Raw genomic sequence first — 15271 nt, forward strand, 5'->3', positions numbered from 1 at the left:
CGATCGAGTTCTTCTCCTTTTCTTCCGAGATGTTGCCGAACCCTCCCCTTCCGGTGGTGACCGCGTCCCTCGTCGTCCTCCTCCCGAGCCCAAGCGCACTTGTCTCTCGGCGAGTCGAGCTCTCACCCCTCGGCGTCCTCGCCTTGGACCTACTCCTGCTCCTGGAGATGTTCCCAACGCCACCACGTCCGGTGGAGAACGCCTGCTCGGCCTGACGACCGCGCGCATCGGCAATGAGCTGTTCCTGGAGCGCGTCCTCCTCGGCCTCTTGCTTGATGTCCTCGCGGGTGCGTGAGTGGGAGGAAGGACGGATGTTGCCTGCGCCTCCGCGGCCAGAACGGGTCACCTGGCGGCCCTGTCAGCTATCCTCTGCATCCGACGGCACACGGACGCACATGCTCGTTGGCGTTTGGGTGTGGCGACAGCTCACGGCCGCGTTCAGCACCGGGTACGAAATCGTCGTCGGGGATGGCGTGGGCTACGAGGTTGCCAGCGCCGCCGCGGCCTGTGGACACCTGGCGGGGGGACATCAGCGGGCGTGTGGGCGGCGGGGACGTACGACATGGCCTGGCTGGCGGCCGCGTTCTTCAGCTAGGGACATGGTTGCTGGAGGAGTTAGCGGAGAAGCGACGGGTGGATGCAAGAGGGATGTTATGCGGTGGCAACGCGATGGGGCAGCAGATAATCCCCCCCCCCCCGATTATCTCTGGACAGCCGGGAACAGAGGATCCGCCGCCGCACGCTGATTGGCCAGCCGTCTCCTTATCTCTCCCCGCTTCCATCCTCGTTGCAGCAGGCAGACACTTTCCGGCCAGCCCCCTCCCCTTTTGGGCTGTTTATTCATTTGCAGGAATAACCGTCGCAGAATAAAAACCCGCCGTTCCCGACGGACACCCCCCATCTCTCCCGATCAAGACCCGTCGCGGCCTCCACACCATACGGATATATCCCAGGCATAGTCCAAAAACAGCCACTCACCTCCCCAGCTAGGCCTTCTCCCCCCTCTGACCTCCCCGCCGCTATCCCTATTCGGACTCAGCGCCCGCACCATCTTGTCGCGGAAAGAGCTGAACGACGAGCTCGATGTCGGCGTCGTCCCGCCCGTCGTCCGGCTGACAAGGGGCTGTAACTCGGGGGGCGTTGACCTTTTATTTGGAGTCGAGATCGACATGCTGAAAGGTGGTATATACGAGGATACTATAGACTGTAGACTGTAGACTGGTAGACTCAAGAATGACCCTGCTAAACCTCCTTTTTTTTCCACCTCGCCCCTCATTTGCCAAGAATTGTTATTTCGAATGTCAACGGCGTCACCGCTACACGCCGTCAGCTGATTCCATCGCACATCTTCGCTTATTACTCCATCCGCCTCGCCATTCCATTTATTTTACATCTCGCTACATCGTTGCTTTAAAATAACACACTTCTAATACACAGTCGAGCTCGCCGCCATGTATCACCACTCCGCGCGCCTTACATCGCCTTGCCGAAATGAATCGTCGTCGACAATCCACTCAACCGCTTGTTCAGCCCGTCATCCTCTACCCATTCTTTTACCTTTTCCTCCCCATCATCATCCCCAGGCGCCGCCGTAGAACCCCAGCTCCCCAGATCCGAATCCGAACCGTCGCGAACGAGTAAACATGAGCCGGTACGACTGCCTTTCTCAGTCCCGTCGTCACTTTCTTCTCCAGGCGTCGGCTCTGACGTTACAAGCGCACCGTCCGTCGAGATGGTATCGTGCGGAGGGTTCGTAAGAGTCATATCGGCACTCGTCTCACCCTCACCCTCGCCACTCGCGTTTTGTCGTGCAACCACACCAAGCGCCATCTCGAGCTATCCCCACGTTAGCAATTTTTTAAAAAAAAGGCGAAACGGGATTCACTTTGGCATGTATATTCGCGACCCTCTGCGCTATATCCAGAGCCCCTGTATACGCCCTCCCGTCTCCTCCAGTGCGTAAAGTATCCACCACGCTTTCTCTTCTCCTTCTCTCACCCCTCGCATGTCCCAACACACTCAGCCCTGTCATCCCGCTCATCCCACTCTTGAAACTCTGCTGAGAATCGGCAGTCATCGGCCTCTCCTTGCTCTTCCGACATGCTGCGTCCTCGGAAAGAGAACCGTGGCTGTTTCCCGTGGTAGGTGACGCAAGGGCATCGCCCGGCGTACCAGGTCGCGAAGAAGGAGAAGAAATGGAAGGAGACGGTGGGCGTTGTGGCAAGTAGTGATCGAGTGCGCCGCCGATTTGCATCTCGATAGAGTTTATGATTTCTTCCCGCTCACGTTCAAGCTCTTGGATCCTGTTTCAAGATTACCCCTGTTTCTGGAAAAAGAAAAGGTTACGTACGATTGATGCATATCCGATAACTGCCGCATTGCTTCTGCACGAGCAGTCTCAGTGTTTTCCAGCTTTTCTTCGAGTTCCAAATTGACTTGCGTTTGCTCATTGGCAACTGATTTTTCCTCAGTTCCATTCCTATCTTTTTGAACAAACAACCCTTACTGCTGGAAAGACGCTTTGCCTCGCGCCGCTCCCTCTCAATCTTGATTTTCAACTCGTTCGCTTCATTCGTGAGCTTGTCGGCATACTTTTCAAACGTCTCGAATTGACTTTTCCACTAATTTCCAAGGGTTAGCAGTTGGTTTACGAGGTAGACTGAACGAAAAAAAAGGATACGTACATGTTCACCTTCTTGGATAAGCTTTAGCAATCTTCTGTTGATCTTGGCCACCTTGATCTCGAGATCATCTCTAGCCTCGACATAGTGCACTGCACAGCGGCCAGTTGAGTAAAACATTTCCCTTCCCTTTTTTTCGGATCAAACTGGAACCATACTTACACGCCCGTCGGCGCATCATGGCTTTAGCCAATTGCTCCCCAACAGTCAACTGAGCTTGCGCACGACCCACGCCTGATCTCGTTAGTCTTTGAATAAGACTTGGTTTCTTGTGCTTCCGCCGAGTCAGCGCACACTCATTAACACCTGCACGACGACATGAAAAAAAAAAACACACACACCTTGTGCGCTAAAATCTTGTCAAACACGGACATGACGCTTTCAAACTTCCACCATCCCGGTTCCCGCAACCTCTCGCCAAGGAAATTCGGCCTTTCCACCGTTGACCAAGTGATCTTGTTCAGTGGTCGGAACGCGCCCTTCGGATAGGATACTTTGAATTCCATGGGGATGGACCTGTCGGCGGGATAGGTAGGACCAAGAGCGGCAAGGAGTTTTTGTTTGGCTTTTTCGCGGCGAGCGCGAGGTGAGATGACATTGGCCAGAGGCGAGCGGCATGATAACGAGCTGTGTATCATCATCGTCAGACGCCAACTAGGGTTCAAGAGAGGAGAGAGAACGTACTTGGAGTCAAGATCCACAATCACCACTTCGGCCGGAGGAGCCACGACATATCGGCACTCACTAGACAGGCCCTATTACCCTTTTGTTTAGCCGAGATATTCGACAAAGACATCCATCAGCACGTACAATGATAAAAGGTCCAGGATCCTCGATAATAAAAGTAGCATCTCTCTACTCCAAATCAGTTTTAGTAATTCTCATTTGGCGCGCATACCGCGAGGAGACTCACTGCATGAATGACAGGTACGGCAACACCGTTCCACCCTCCAAGTTCAACCAAATACTTGAGAGAGCTCACTGCTATGTTGAGCATTGCCGGGTGTTTAGAGCAGAAAATAATTCTTCCAGAGTTGCTCAGTGCAACCTGTCTCAAACTCAGCCACATGCTCCTTGCTTTTTTTCCTGATCGGCTGCTCACCTCTGCGCAAATAATAATATGGTCAAGATCTAAAGCTTGGAATAGTGGCCATATCTGGAAATCGACCTTGACCAAACCTTTGTCGAAATCGATCAAGCCACCCGGCATGCATCCTTTGAGAATAACTTGGTCGTCGGAAGAAATTCCAATTGGAAGCCGGAAAGCGCCTCCGGGGCGAGGGGGAATAGTAGTGTTCAGTAGACGCGAAACTTGAGACATGTGAACACGAGCGTTCTTTGAGAAGCGGGCCCACTAATTCGTCAGCTGTAGACTACTTGAAATTTACTTACACTGAGGCCAAGATAATCTTGTAGAGTGTCGTAGATCGGGTACCTTGAAACTATACACCTGTAAGCATGGTTTGATCAAATAGAAACTTACCCAGAGTGATCGCATACGGCATCCAGAACACATCAATCTGCTCGTCGAATACCGCCTTTACATCTTCTGGCACACTCTCAACAACACTCAATCGATCCATCCATCCTCTCCTTCTGTCCGTAGGCCCCTCCATGTCGGAATCACTCATACCCGTCTCTGTCTCGCTTCCTATAGTGGTATCGGCCTCGCTCTGGTTTCTCAGCACATGGCCCAAAGAACGGCGAGTGCCTTTCTTATCCGGAGTGGTACTGGCCTTTCGTTGTCCTGCGCGATGGTATGACGGCGATACAGGATTCATCGCGTTCAGTGAATTTTGAGCTCCGAGTTCGATTCGATCGGAGCGGGATTTCATCGCTTTGAGCTGAACAGCTCGGTTTTTATCCGCATGAGTCCACACGGTGAGGGTAACCCCGTAAAAAGAGAGCTCGGGAGCAGAGGCAACGGCCTTGTTGACCGTTGCCGTTGACGACGACGCGTCGGCAAAACGATTGAAATCTACGGGGCCGGAAACGGTTGATTCAAGGCGTTCTCGAGCGCGAGCGGCGGCAGCGGCAAGAGTGTCGTGGCGAGGAATTGTGAATGTAAACGCGTGAAAAGTGGCTGGAGGTGCAAGGACGGAATTGACGATCTCGACTGGGGGTAATATCACGTCAGCAACGAAATGAATGGGAGGAAAACTCACCGTCTCGAGGGTGTGCAAACTTGAGCGTTTTCGCTACCAGTTTTTGGGCACCTCCTGGTCCAGCGTCGGCTACATGCTTGCCCTTTAGGTCTTTGGATAGCCCGCCGCTGCTGAACATGCTGCTTTTCGAATCTTTACGAGATCGGTGGTCTTCACCCCCTTGTGTAGCAGATCGGTTGTGCCGCTTATCACCGCTGAAGCAGCTGCCAAGCATATCAGGTCGCCAAAACAGTCCAAGAGAATCTTCGAGTGGTTGCACCCCACGAAAGGTGTCTGCCAATGACCATTCTGCCGTACTCTACAAGGTCAGCCGCTTGCAATGATCTACAGGATTTACCTTTCCCAAACCCGATACCAAGTAGAGGCTAGCAAGTTTTGCATTTGCGTCAAACCCTAGCATCTCGTCTGTCTTGTTCCTTGAACCGACGCTAACGCTAGAGACGTTGAACCCCAAAGCTCCGAGACCCAATTTGCTCTCACTGCGTAAGCCTCTTAATTCGTCTTGTTCCTCAGTCTCTTCCATAATACCTGGTGCGGGTGTATCTGTGGTAGCAATTCTCCCTTTCATCATTGTCGAACGTACTGAGCCTCGAGCGTAAGCGTGAGTTGAGGTAATCGAATCGTCTGGCAAGATAGAAGCTGGATATTTTGGAGAAGGCGGAGAGGTGATCGAAGTGAATGATGAATTACGACTCGCAGCTGGTGGGTGCGAGAGGAAAGTCTGTGACTGCATTGACCCTGGTGGAAGGGAGATGATGTGGTCGGCAGAGATATCAATCACTTGGTGGTCAAGTGAAATATCCAAGGCCTTCCGACCTCTCTCTTGCCTGTCAAGTGCGAGTGGGTGGTAAAGAGTAGGTTGATTAGTGTCTCCCCGATGGAGATAGGGCGTGGGCGGAAACGGTGAAGGTCTGTGAATCTTTTTGTTTTTATGGCTGGATGACCTGCCTAGAGACCCTCCAAGCGTCATGACAGCTGAGCTTTTCAATGTCAATGAGACAGAAAGGCAGACGAAAAAAAGTAAGTTCAATCAGCCATCACTTTCTTATACCCAGAAGATTTTGTTCGCTGTTTTGCTGCTGTTGAGGCAGGATTCAGCTGGGGCCACTGATGACTGATTATTGATGGTTTGATCAAGATCTAAGCCGGCTCGCAGCATCGTGTTATCTGGGCCCTAGATGAATGTCATCACTGAAAATACATGTCTGTGCGTGTAGACAGGCCTACAAAGAGGTGGGATGAAGAGATTTTGAGAGTGGAAACTTTGGGTCCGATGTTGTTCGATGTTGAATACGAAGCATGGTATTAAGAAGAACTTGAAGGTTGGAGGCTGGAGATGGAAGGTGTATCCCGGAAGGTCTCATTTCCCCCGGAGCTCCTCTCTACGCATTGAGAAGAAGAAAAGTCAAGTCTGGGGACCGAGCTCGCTGTTCGTCCAGTCTGATCGAGATTAGTAGACGGCGGAGATCAGCAGTGCACTAGCGCTCAGCTTAAGCTCGGTCTCGCACTTTGCATCATCCATCACGGATCAAGCGAAGACTTCCAGCAGCATATTCATCCATTGAGCATGGACTGGTGTTGCCCATATTTTTCCAGCAAGTCGCCCTTATTTGTCATGTTTTGAGGAATAAAAAGTGATTAGCGATTTACACGGCTAAAATACGTGCACCCTAATACGACTGATTATGCCATCCTCTCGTCGACCTATCCCAGAGCCGCAAGCTATCAGTTATCAGTTACATACTACTCGAACTCTGAGACCGTTTATCTCCACCAACCACGGCGCGTGATGGCGCATAATTTCGGTTCCGATTTACAACCACCCTCAGCGCTTCCGCCAGCAATCGGCCTGCGCCGCATCCTTGGTTCAGGACGCGGCAATTCAATTCACCAGTCTTTTTTATCCTGGGCAAATGAGTACGCGTCATGAGGCTGATAGCTCATAGATAAGGACGTCCGCGGCAGAGTAGTGCGACAAGGTCTTGGCGTATCTTCTTTTGCAGGTTCTCTAATCTCTTCATGCTCTGCGTTTGCGTGTTCGGTCGTGCACTCGTGTTTTGCAATTTCCCTATTCTGTCGGTTCGCCGTTTGCAGTTGACTGAAGCGAATGCAATACGTAATAACATTAAGACGCGTAAATGCTAGTCGCCTCCGGAGCTCAGAAGATGAGGCATCTTTCAACGCGGGGATAGATAAGGATTGACTGGCCAATGAGGGGCAGCCGTCTTGTTGTGGTATCTACCCCCTTTCTCTTTCATCTTCCGATTCCTTCCCCCTTTATCGTTCTCCCAGGCCCAATACTTATTCTAATGCAATTCCTGTTTTCTCTTTTCCATCTTTCTTTCTTCCTTTTCTTTACTTGGACAATTATTGACCTTCCGTTTTCCGTCTCGCACTACAACAACAGCAATTCCCATTCAATATGGTCAACGTGACCTATACAGACTCGTCTTCGGACATGATTTACACTGCCGACGATGGCACTCAGTATCTTTACAATCTCGGTGACATGTCTTTCGGTGAGTCGTGTCATCCTCAGTTTTCATCCGTCAAAATGGCTGACACCACCCTTAGTCATCGCCGCCATGGCCCTCGTCTGGATCATGGTTCCCGGTGTCGGTCTCTTTTACTCTGGCCTGTTAAGACGGAAGAATGCATTATCAATGATCTTCCTGTCTATGGCTGGTGTTGCCGTCGGGTCTTTCCAGTGGTTCTTCTGGGGTAAGTTGTTTTGACTTCCCGAGGAGGAAGCAAAGAAGATACGGTACAGAAATTAACGCAGTTGAATATATCACAGGTTACTCACTTGCTTTTTCTGATACTGGTTCCAAGTGAGTTGACGTCACAATAATATCTTACAGTGAAGACTGCTGACGGTGTATCAGATACATTGGCGACTTGCGATACTTTGGTCTGAAGGGAGTTCTCGCAGAGCCTTCTGCCGGTTCTGACCGAATCCCTGCTCTTCTCTTCTGTGTCTACCAATGCATGTTCTGCGTAAGTAAAGTTATTCCCGAGCAATACGTTGCAAACTGACAAACTGTAGCTTATCACTGGTGTCCTCGCCATTGGTGGTTTCGCTGAACGGTCTCGTATCGGTCCCGTTATGGTCTTCCTCTTCTGCTGGCTCACCCTCGTCTACTGCCCTCTCGCTTGCTGGACATGGAACCCCAACGGCTGGTCTTTTGTCATGGGCGGTCTCGACTTTGCTGGTGGGACCCCCGTTCACATCTCTTCTGGTACTGCCTCTCTGGCTATCGCCTTGTACCTCGGCAAGCGTCGAGGCTACGGCACTGAACGACTCGCCTACAAGCCCCACAACACTGCTTTCGTTGTTATCGGCACCGTTTTCCTCTGGTTCGGTTGGTTCGGCTTCAATGGTGGTTCCGCTCTTTCTGCCAACTTGAGGGCTGTTCAGGCTTGTATCGTCACCAACCTTTCTGCCTCTGTCGGTGGTTTGGTCTGGATGTTCTTGGACTACAGGCTTGAACGCAAATGGTCCGCTGTTGGCTTCTGCTCCGGTGCTATTTCTGGTTTGGTCGGTATCACCCCTGCTGCTGGCTACGTCGGTTCCCCAGCTGCTCTTGCCATCGGTGCGATTACCGCCATCGCCTGTAACTTTGCCACCAAGCTCAAGTTTCTCATTGGCGTTGATGAGACTCTCGATGTCTTTGCTTCTCACGGGATTGGCGGCATGGTCGGTTGCTTCCTTACCGGTCTCTTCGCCCAAGGTTCTGTGGCCGGCTTTGACGGTATCACCGATATCCCCGGTGGCTGGGTCAGCCATTACTGGATACAGGCTGGTTACCAGATGGCCGATTTGACCGCTGGTTTCGCTTACACCTTTGTCATGACCACCATCATCTGCTGGTTACTTCACTTCATCCCTGGATTGAGGTTGAGGGCTAGCGAAGAGGCCGAAATCATCGGTATTGACGATGCTTACCTCGGCGAATTTGCTTACGACTATGGCAAGTTTTTTTTTTTTAGTTCTCTACCTTTTTCTTGAACGTTCCCACTGACTTTTCATCTAGTTGGCACAGATCCCGAGCTCCGTCTTCACAGAATTGACTCCAAGCCCCAATTCACTTCAGGGGACGTTATTGCTGAAGTTTCTGCCAGCAACGGGCATGAGTCTAGCACCACCGAAAAGGTTGACCCTCACGCGACGGGTAACGCCGCTGCAGGTGGTGGACGTGTCGATGTTTAATTAATATTAGGGGGTTGATTAGTGATTTGGACTTGGTTGTTATGCTTTCGAAAGCAAACCGTTGTTTTTTATTAGTATAATTTTTCGATATATTGGATTAGAGAGATGTGCAGATGTACATACACTAGGCAAACCAAGGGAAAAGAAGTGATATCAAAAGTATCTAGTATACTGGGTGAGATAATATGCATCACCAATGGCTTCTCACGACCGAAGCTCTAAAGCTTCTACATTGTCTTGTTCTCTTATGTGAGCCAGTATGACTTGCCTCTATTCTAGGACGCTACAATCTTGATTGTCGCCTGATAAAGTCCTTGCACACAACTGTTTTTGGGCAAGCTTTCAAAGACAAGCTTCTACATTTACACAATCTTCTCAACTTGGCCATCCATCAGTCCAGGAGCATTTTCAGGCTGAGGGATTGGTCGCCCCATCGCTTCGGTGACTCCAGAGGAAGCAAGGAACTGGGCCCATTTGGGCTCAATGAAGAGCGCCCTGCGATTCATCAGCCGAGATACACCTCAATTCACGACGCAGTACCCACTTGGCGTCAGCCACAGTCTCCCCGCTCAGTGTTTCCATCTTGGCTTCGGCGACACATTTCCTTCCCTTCAATTCGACCACCTTGGTCCTCACGACAACAAATTGATCAGCCATACAAGGGGAACGATAGTTGATGTTCAAGTTTGCAGTGACACCGATACGGGACGGAAGGTTGAGGAGGGCGTTGCGGCCAAGCGTCTCATCCATCACAGTAGCGAGAAGACCACCGTGTACGATACCGTCGTGGCCGCAGAGTGCTCTACCAAGATGGATGATGGCTACCATAGGCTTTTGTCAGCAAGAACTATCACGGCGATCCCGTGGTCGATGAAAACACACCGATTGCTTCTGATTCATCCTTCTTGGCAAAAAGAATAGGAGGGATTGCGAGTTTACCGGGACCACGGAGGGTGCCGGCAGTGAGCGAGTTGTGCACCTTCTGAGGATCGTACTTGTCATAAGGTCCTGGTTTCCTTGTCAGCTGACCTAGCGTTCCTTGGCTGCCAGGCACATCACGCAGACCCACTAGTTTCGTACCATTCTGCGCCTCCCTGGATCTCCTTTCGCATCATTTCCACCAGCTGGAGCCCCTGCATGCACCCTTCCACGTCATTCGTGTGCGCCTTGCCCCTCGCACTGTCCTTGTGCGGAGGCGGGGGCGAGAAGCGGGGGAAGATCAAGAGCACTAGCTGCGGGGGAAACGCAGCTCCGAGGATGTATGTAGTTGGAAAGGCAATGGCCAGGGCTATAGGTGAAGATGTGATGCCTAGTCAGCTCGATATACGTGAGGATCGAAAGAGAACGTACCAAAGCGGACACCCCACTTTCTCAGCGCGGAGGGCTTCTTATATGGGACTCGCTGAGCACGATGAGCATGGTGAGCATGGCCGTGGGGGATGTGGGCTTCAACTGTGGTATAGCTCTTCGTTGAACGGGGCGATTGCAGCCTGACCTGTGGACGAAGGCGAAGGGAGAGGCCTGGGATGAAAGTTCTGAAGGGCATAGTTGCTGTTTGTCTCAATGATATAGGATAGTTGTGGGTGATCGAAAGAGAACAGCTCGTTAATAAACGGGATGTGCGGGCGGGGGCCAGCGGGCCGGTGACGATGCGACGGAGGCGGAACAGATGTGGAGGACGGAAGTAGATGAATGTTGTTCCCCGCATTCAACTTTCGGTGCTAGGCGGACGGCTATTTCTATTGCCGCCATCTGGTGCACCTCAATCATCGATTTCCCACGGCTTCCTCCGTACGTATGCGACCCCCTGTCCATTTTCTTCCAAAGTTGTGCGCGACAATGCCCGATTATCTCATGCGGGGCATTTGTGCAAACAATAATGCACTACTGCTGCACTGCCCGCGCGTGCTCCCGTTGTTCTCGCACCTCTTAACCCGTGAAAAAGGATCATTATTGAAGTCGTGTGTCACGAGCGGTATCAAGGCCTCTGTTGTTCGGACGAGGACGAAAACGGCGAGTAGATTACATATGAAACGTTATAGCTACACACAATACAAGGTCACAGTTTTCAAAGAGTATATATATATATGTATCTATTATATAGGATACGGTCCAGATAAGAAAAGAAGACTTTCTGAGCCAAACATGGTACGGCCAATTCTATAAAGAGATAAACAAGGAACGGGCGTACGACTCTAATTGTCCAGAAGAAGCACACCTTGCTCTAAAAAACAATCGGAGGTTGGATGAAGAATGCCCGGAGATGAAATAAATGTCCTCGATGCCTTACATACTCCCTCTCCTCCCTGCCTCCACGCTCTTCTTTTCCAATCCTAGCACTTTCGCCAGTCTTTTTAACACTCCGCCATTCTTATTCTTCCTAGTCTTGATGTGTTTCATGGACCCGCTATCCACGCTCGCATCCCCATCCGACTTTGTGCAGGTCCCACTGATGATTAAGGCATGCTCGGGGATGCTCTCGTTGTCTTTGGACTCCTGGATACGTACATCTAGCTCGGCTTCCTCAGTGATGGGCTCGCAAGATTCGAGTGAGGATGTGTGAGCTGATGAACCGCTAGTCATGCTACCCATGGAGGAAAAAGAGTCATTTGAGCCTATTGACGAGGCCGAACTAACCCGTCGCATGAATGCTGGACGAGGGGGGGACAATGGCGGGATCGCATTGTGATCTTCATCGTTCAGCTGGAGCTCTTGCTTGGATGTTTCTGCGAGAGTTGCTAGACGGTCCTGGGAAGAGAACTGGGATTTCGAAAGGCGACAGGAGGAGGGCTGGCGTGAGTGAGAGAGACGGCGCTTGGTCTGGTCAGAGCCATTGGAAGATGAGGAAGTGATGGAGGAGGATGAATCGTTGGAGGATGAGAAAAGGGTCCCACGTGGTTTGAGGGAAAGGGAAGAAGAGGAGCGTTTGGCAGCAACTGGCATGACGACCCCAGACTTCCGAAGTCCTGACCGAGAGAATTTCGGTATGGTAGGATCAGCAAAATCGGGCTGAGAAGGAGACTCAGGCTTGGCCGCTTCGACCTGTGGCACAGAGTCTGCCCAAAGGCGAGATTTACTGTAATCACTCGGCCTTCTTGTATGAGCCGGACCTGTAGGAGAAGTCGGAGGAGAGAGAGGACGATTTCCAGACTGGGCAGGAGATTCGCCGTGAATCTTTGACGACCAAGTTCTAGAATCAGTCAAGGCTCGGCGTTGTACTGGTCGCTCTCTCTCGATCACAGAATCACCCAGCCTCTTTGTTTTCTTTTCTGGTGATTGAGGAGGACTTAAAAGTCCACCAGCGCCCATATAGCTGGCTGCTTTCCGCAGAGATCGAAGTTTAGCCTCTGGTTCCTCTCCACTAGTATCATCCGAATCGTCGTCGACCTGTTGCCTCAGAGGGCTGGAGATATGAACGACACTACTGCGATAAGATGATCTAGAGATCGCGCCTGGGCGTAGAGTTGATAGTGAAGTATCAGGAGCAAGCGATCCGAACTCAGTCGGTGAAGAAGCCAGGAGCCTGGCGTGGTATGATTGTCGTCTCTGTGAAGCCGGGGCCTGTACGTTGACCGAACCTGGAAAACTCATAGCGAGATGTTCACGCAAAGGTCGAGGGGTCGAAGGCTAAGTTCAGGTTAGCATATGCAATGGAGATGGAATCGTGCTAATGACCTACAGGTAACGAATGTCTGCCTGCCCCGTTCCAGCCAGAGACGTAGGCCTCTGCAGCGAGTCTGGTTGAAAATGTCTTTAGCGCAGGTTCTGGATGGTTCTAATGCAAAAATGCAAGTCAGTATCTTTCGTGACACTCCAGGACGGTGCACCACTCACGGCAATTTGCTTTTCGGCCTCTTGCCAGTCGGTATAAACCCCGGACAAAAAACCCTGTCGGACTCCAAAGTACAGGTAACGCTGTGCTGATCGGGATGGTCCGGCGTGGGGGATGGAGGGAAGGGAGGGAAGACGAGAGATGCGGCAGGAGGATGCGGCGGGCGGAAGGGACTCGGGGGCGGATTCTTGGGGGCGGAAAGAGGGAAGAGATGCGAGAGAAGACATGCTGGGCGAGTTTGAAAGATTCACACTACCCAAAGGAGGACAACACACAGGCAAGTATCCGTGCGTCGGCCTGCTAACGCGTGCAAGTACCCTGCGTATGTGGTATAGAAAATAAAATAGCAACAAGGCAATGTCCAGCGAACGTTGAAAGTTCGATACAAGCGAGCAGCCAATGCTCTTCTAGTGAGTGTCGGTCTGTCAAAGAGCGAGCAGTACAGTGCTGAGGGCGATTAGTCAACAGATATAGCTTGAAGAATAACAACAGGCATGGAGACAAGTTTCGAAAGATTATGTCGAGGTGAGGGTGATATTCAAGCGCGCTGTAATTCGGTAGACGTCGCTGGGCTGAAGATTAGGAGGCTAGCTGTGTCGAGAGGGACGTAGACAGGGTTGTCGATCCGAGGACGATGCGGAACGATTAAACAGATTGGTAGGTGAATGTAAGAGCTCAAAAGCAATGCTTGAGATGGGATTCTATACTTGACTGCAGATACAAATGGCGCCCACAAGGGTGTAACGCTCTCATCTATATTCCATAGGATCATCCTCGCGGTTACCCGCAGTGAGCTACTAACTGCCCACTTCTTCCCACCCAAACGTGTGCTAAAATGGACGAAGAACAAGGAGGCCCCGAAAAAAATGTTCCTGCTCGGCCTCGTCCCTTTTTCGTCTTCGGCAAGGGTCTTTGCTTAATTTGGATAATCTCTACGTTCGGAGATACGTATCAAGCACGGCCATTCTCCGGCTTCCACGCAGGAGAAGGGAGAGGGAGAGAGGCACATGCGGATGAGGAACTATCCGTTAGCAACGATCGACCCCAAAACAGCTTCCAGGGTTTGCCCAATAAGCAGGGCGCGGAACGCACGGATGCGCCGAGGCACGGCACCAGAGGATAGAGGCAGACATGCGGCAGACGGCAGACGGCTATTAAACTCGGTAGGCCGTGCTTATTGACCCTGAAAATCGCATCTCATCTCGATATAATTGCACTGTCAGTCGTCAGCCCGCTTCTACAAGATGAGATCGCGAGGTACGATGGGCTTCTTTACAGTACCTATTAGAACTCCATCTGATATCTAACTTTTCAAGGCTAACAGATCTATTATGTCATACACCCCAGCAAATTATGCTCAACAAGAAACTGGGAAGATACCAGCTCATAACCCATCGGAGACTTCCTATGATACCGGCAAAATTGCCTCCTTAATGTGGTAGGTAGCGTGCTCTAAGACTTCGAGCCAAGAAGGATCATTGGCATTTTATCATGCTACTGAGATTGAGATTTACCCGCCGCTCCCTAGATTTAAATCATCTACCTAAAAGTGTAATGGCACACTCAATCAAGCTCAGAATCATGTATCCGTTCAATGTCGACGCGAGCTCTGGACTTTGCACAAACGACTGAGAATAGAGAGAAGAGGTCACCAAAAATATTGATCTTTTACACCCAAAAAGGATGATTTAACGAGGTTTTTTCAAGCCGACAATTCAACGCATGCACCTCTGAAAGGTGTAGCCTTGTAGAGCCGATTGACCTCTACCCAACCTCGATGGGCAAAGATGCCGAACATGCCCTTATCGTGATCAAGTCAAAAGTAGGTCTAGACTTTCGACTTTGATATCGTAATGACGCGCGCGCATATCGTTCTCGTAATTTATCTATTATCGCGTAAAGAACTATCGTAATAAGGCAACAGCCGGAAAGAAGGAGGGTCGTGCTGTTCCGTCAGCGGGTTACTGGCACTGGCAAGACAAGTCGCTCGTGCGTGCTCATGGTTGTGTGGTGTTAAGCATGTGCCGGCCATGCAGAGATATTTTTATTTCAAGAGCGAGAAAACATTTTATTATGCAAGATGCAAATCCAAGTCAACTGTATACGCATCCCATTGCTTTCCGACTCGCATCATCGCTTCGAGGTTCCGGAGGAGTCCTTCGTTCGTCCAGTGTCCTGGGGTCTTCGTGGCATGGTGATTGTATAGTCGTCTCTTGTTATTGCTCATTCCCTGTGATCCGGAGGAACGAAGACAATTAAAATAAACGAGTTCCAGAATTGAGCACCAAAGTCCTGGCTACAACGTAGTTCCTTCCGTCTTCTTTTGACGCGCAAACGACATCAATCATCAAGTCCAGCCCCTTTTCATCAGATCGCAACATCA

The 15271-nt window shown here is 51.0% G+C and overlaps 5 protein-coding genes across 5 annotated transcripts in view; 1 reads left to right on the forward strand and 4 right to left on the reverse strand.

Annotated features, from left to right (window-relative positions):
- Positions 1-530, reverse strand: part of CNBJ1570 (hypothetical protein) — a gene marked incomplete at both ends in the record, with an annotated part of 1057 nt that extends 527 nt beyond the window's left edge. The window contains 3 exons of the mRNA XM_768069.1: positions 1-103; positions 154-346; positions 396-530. The exon at positions 1-103 is cut by the window's left edge and continues 300 nt beyond it. Coding sequence (XP_773162.1) covers positions 1-103; positions 154-346; positions 396-530 — 431 coding nt within the window. The remainder of the gene's footprint in view (positions 104-153; positions 347-395) is intronic.
- Positions 531-1473: 943 nt separating this feature from the next.
- Positions 1474-4964, reverse strand: CNBJ1580 (hypothetical protein; the record flags this gene model as incomplete). Its single annotated transcript, XM_768070.1, has 13 exons — positions 1474-1836; positions 1886-2303; positions 2351-2456; positions 2507-2621; positions 2685-2810; positions 3023-3246; positions 3337-3436; positions 3492-3536; positions 3595-3729; positions 3784-4017; positions 4074-4123; positions 4165-4797; positions 4847-4964. 13 exons carry the CDS (start codon positions 4962-4964, stop codon positions 1474-1476), a joined length of 2667 nt encoding a protein of 888 aa, XP_773163.1.
- Positions 4965-7268: 2304 nt separating this feature from the next.
- Positions 7269-9056, forward strand: CNBJ1590 (hypothetical protein; the record flags this gene model as incomplete). The annotated part of the gene is made up of 6 exons (XM_768071.1): positions 7269-7365; positions 7421-7567; positions 7644-7677; positions 7732-7843; positions 7893-8817; positions 8881-9056. 6 exons carry the CDS (start codon positions 7269-7271, stop codon positions 9054-9056), a joined length of 1491 nt encoding a protein of 496 aa, XP_773164.1.
- A 362-nt stretch (positions 9057-9418) lies between these two features.
- Positions 9419-10602, reverse strand: CNBJ1600 (hypothetical protein; the record flags this gene model as incomplete). Its single annotated transcript, XM_768072.1, has 5 exons — positions 9419-9551; positions 9601-9877; positions 9939-10064; positions 10126-10344; positions 10407-10602. The coding sequence occupies 5 exons, from the start codon at positions 10600-10602 to the stop codon at positions 9419-9421; spliced, it is 951 nt and encodes a 316-aa protein (XP_773165.1).
- A 740-nt stretch (positions 10603-11342) lies between these two features.
- On the reverse strand, positions 11343-13115 carry CNBJ1610 (hypothetical protein; the record flags this gene model as incomplete). The annotated part of the gene is made up of 3 exons (XM_768073.1): positions 11343-12683; positions 12736-12831; positions 12891-13115. 3 exons carry the CDS (start codon positions 13113-13115, stop codon positions 11343-11345), a joined length of 1662 nt encoding a protein of 553 aa, XP_773166.1.
- Positions 13116-15271: the final 2156 nt, after the last annotated feature.

The sequence above is a fragment of the Cryptococcus neoformans genome, chromosome 10 (assembly GCF_000149385.1).
Source record: "Cryptococcus neoformans var. neoformans B-3501A chromosome 10, whole genome shotgun sequence".
NCBI classification, from domain to species: Eukaryota; Fungi; Basidiomycota; class Tremellomycetes; order Tremellales; family Cryptococcaceae; genus Cryptococcus; species Cryptococcus deneoformans.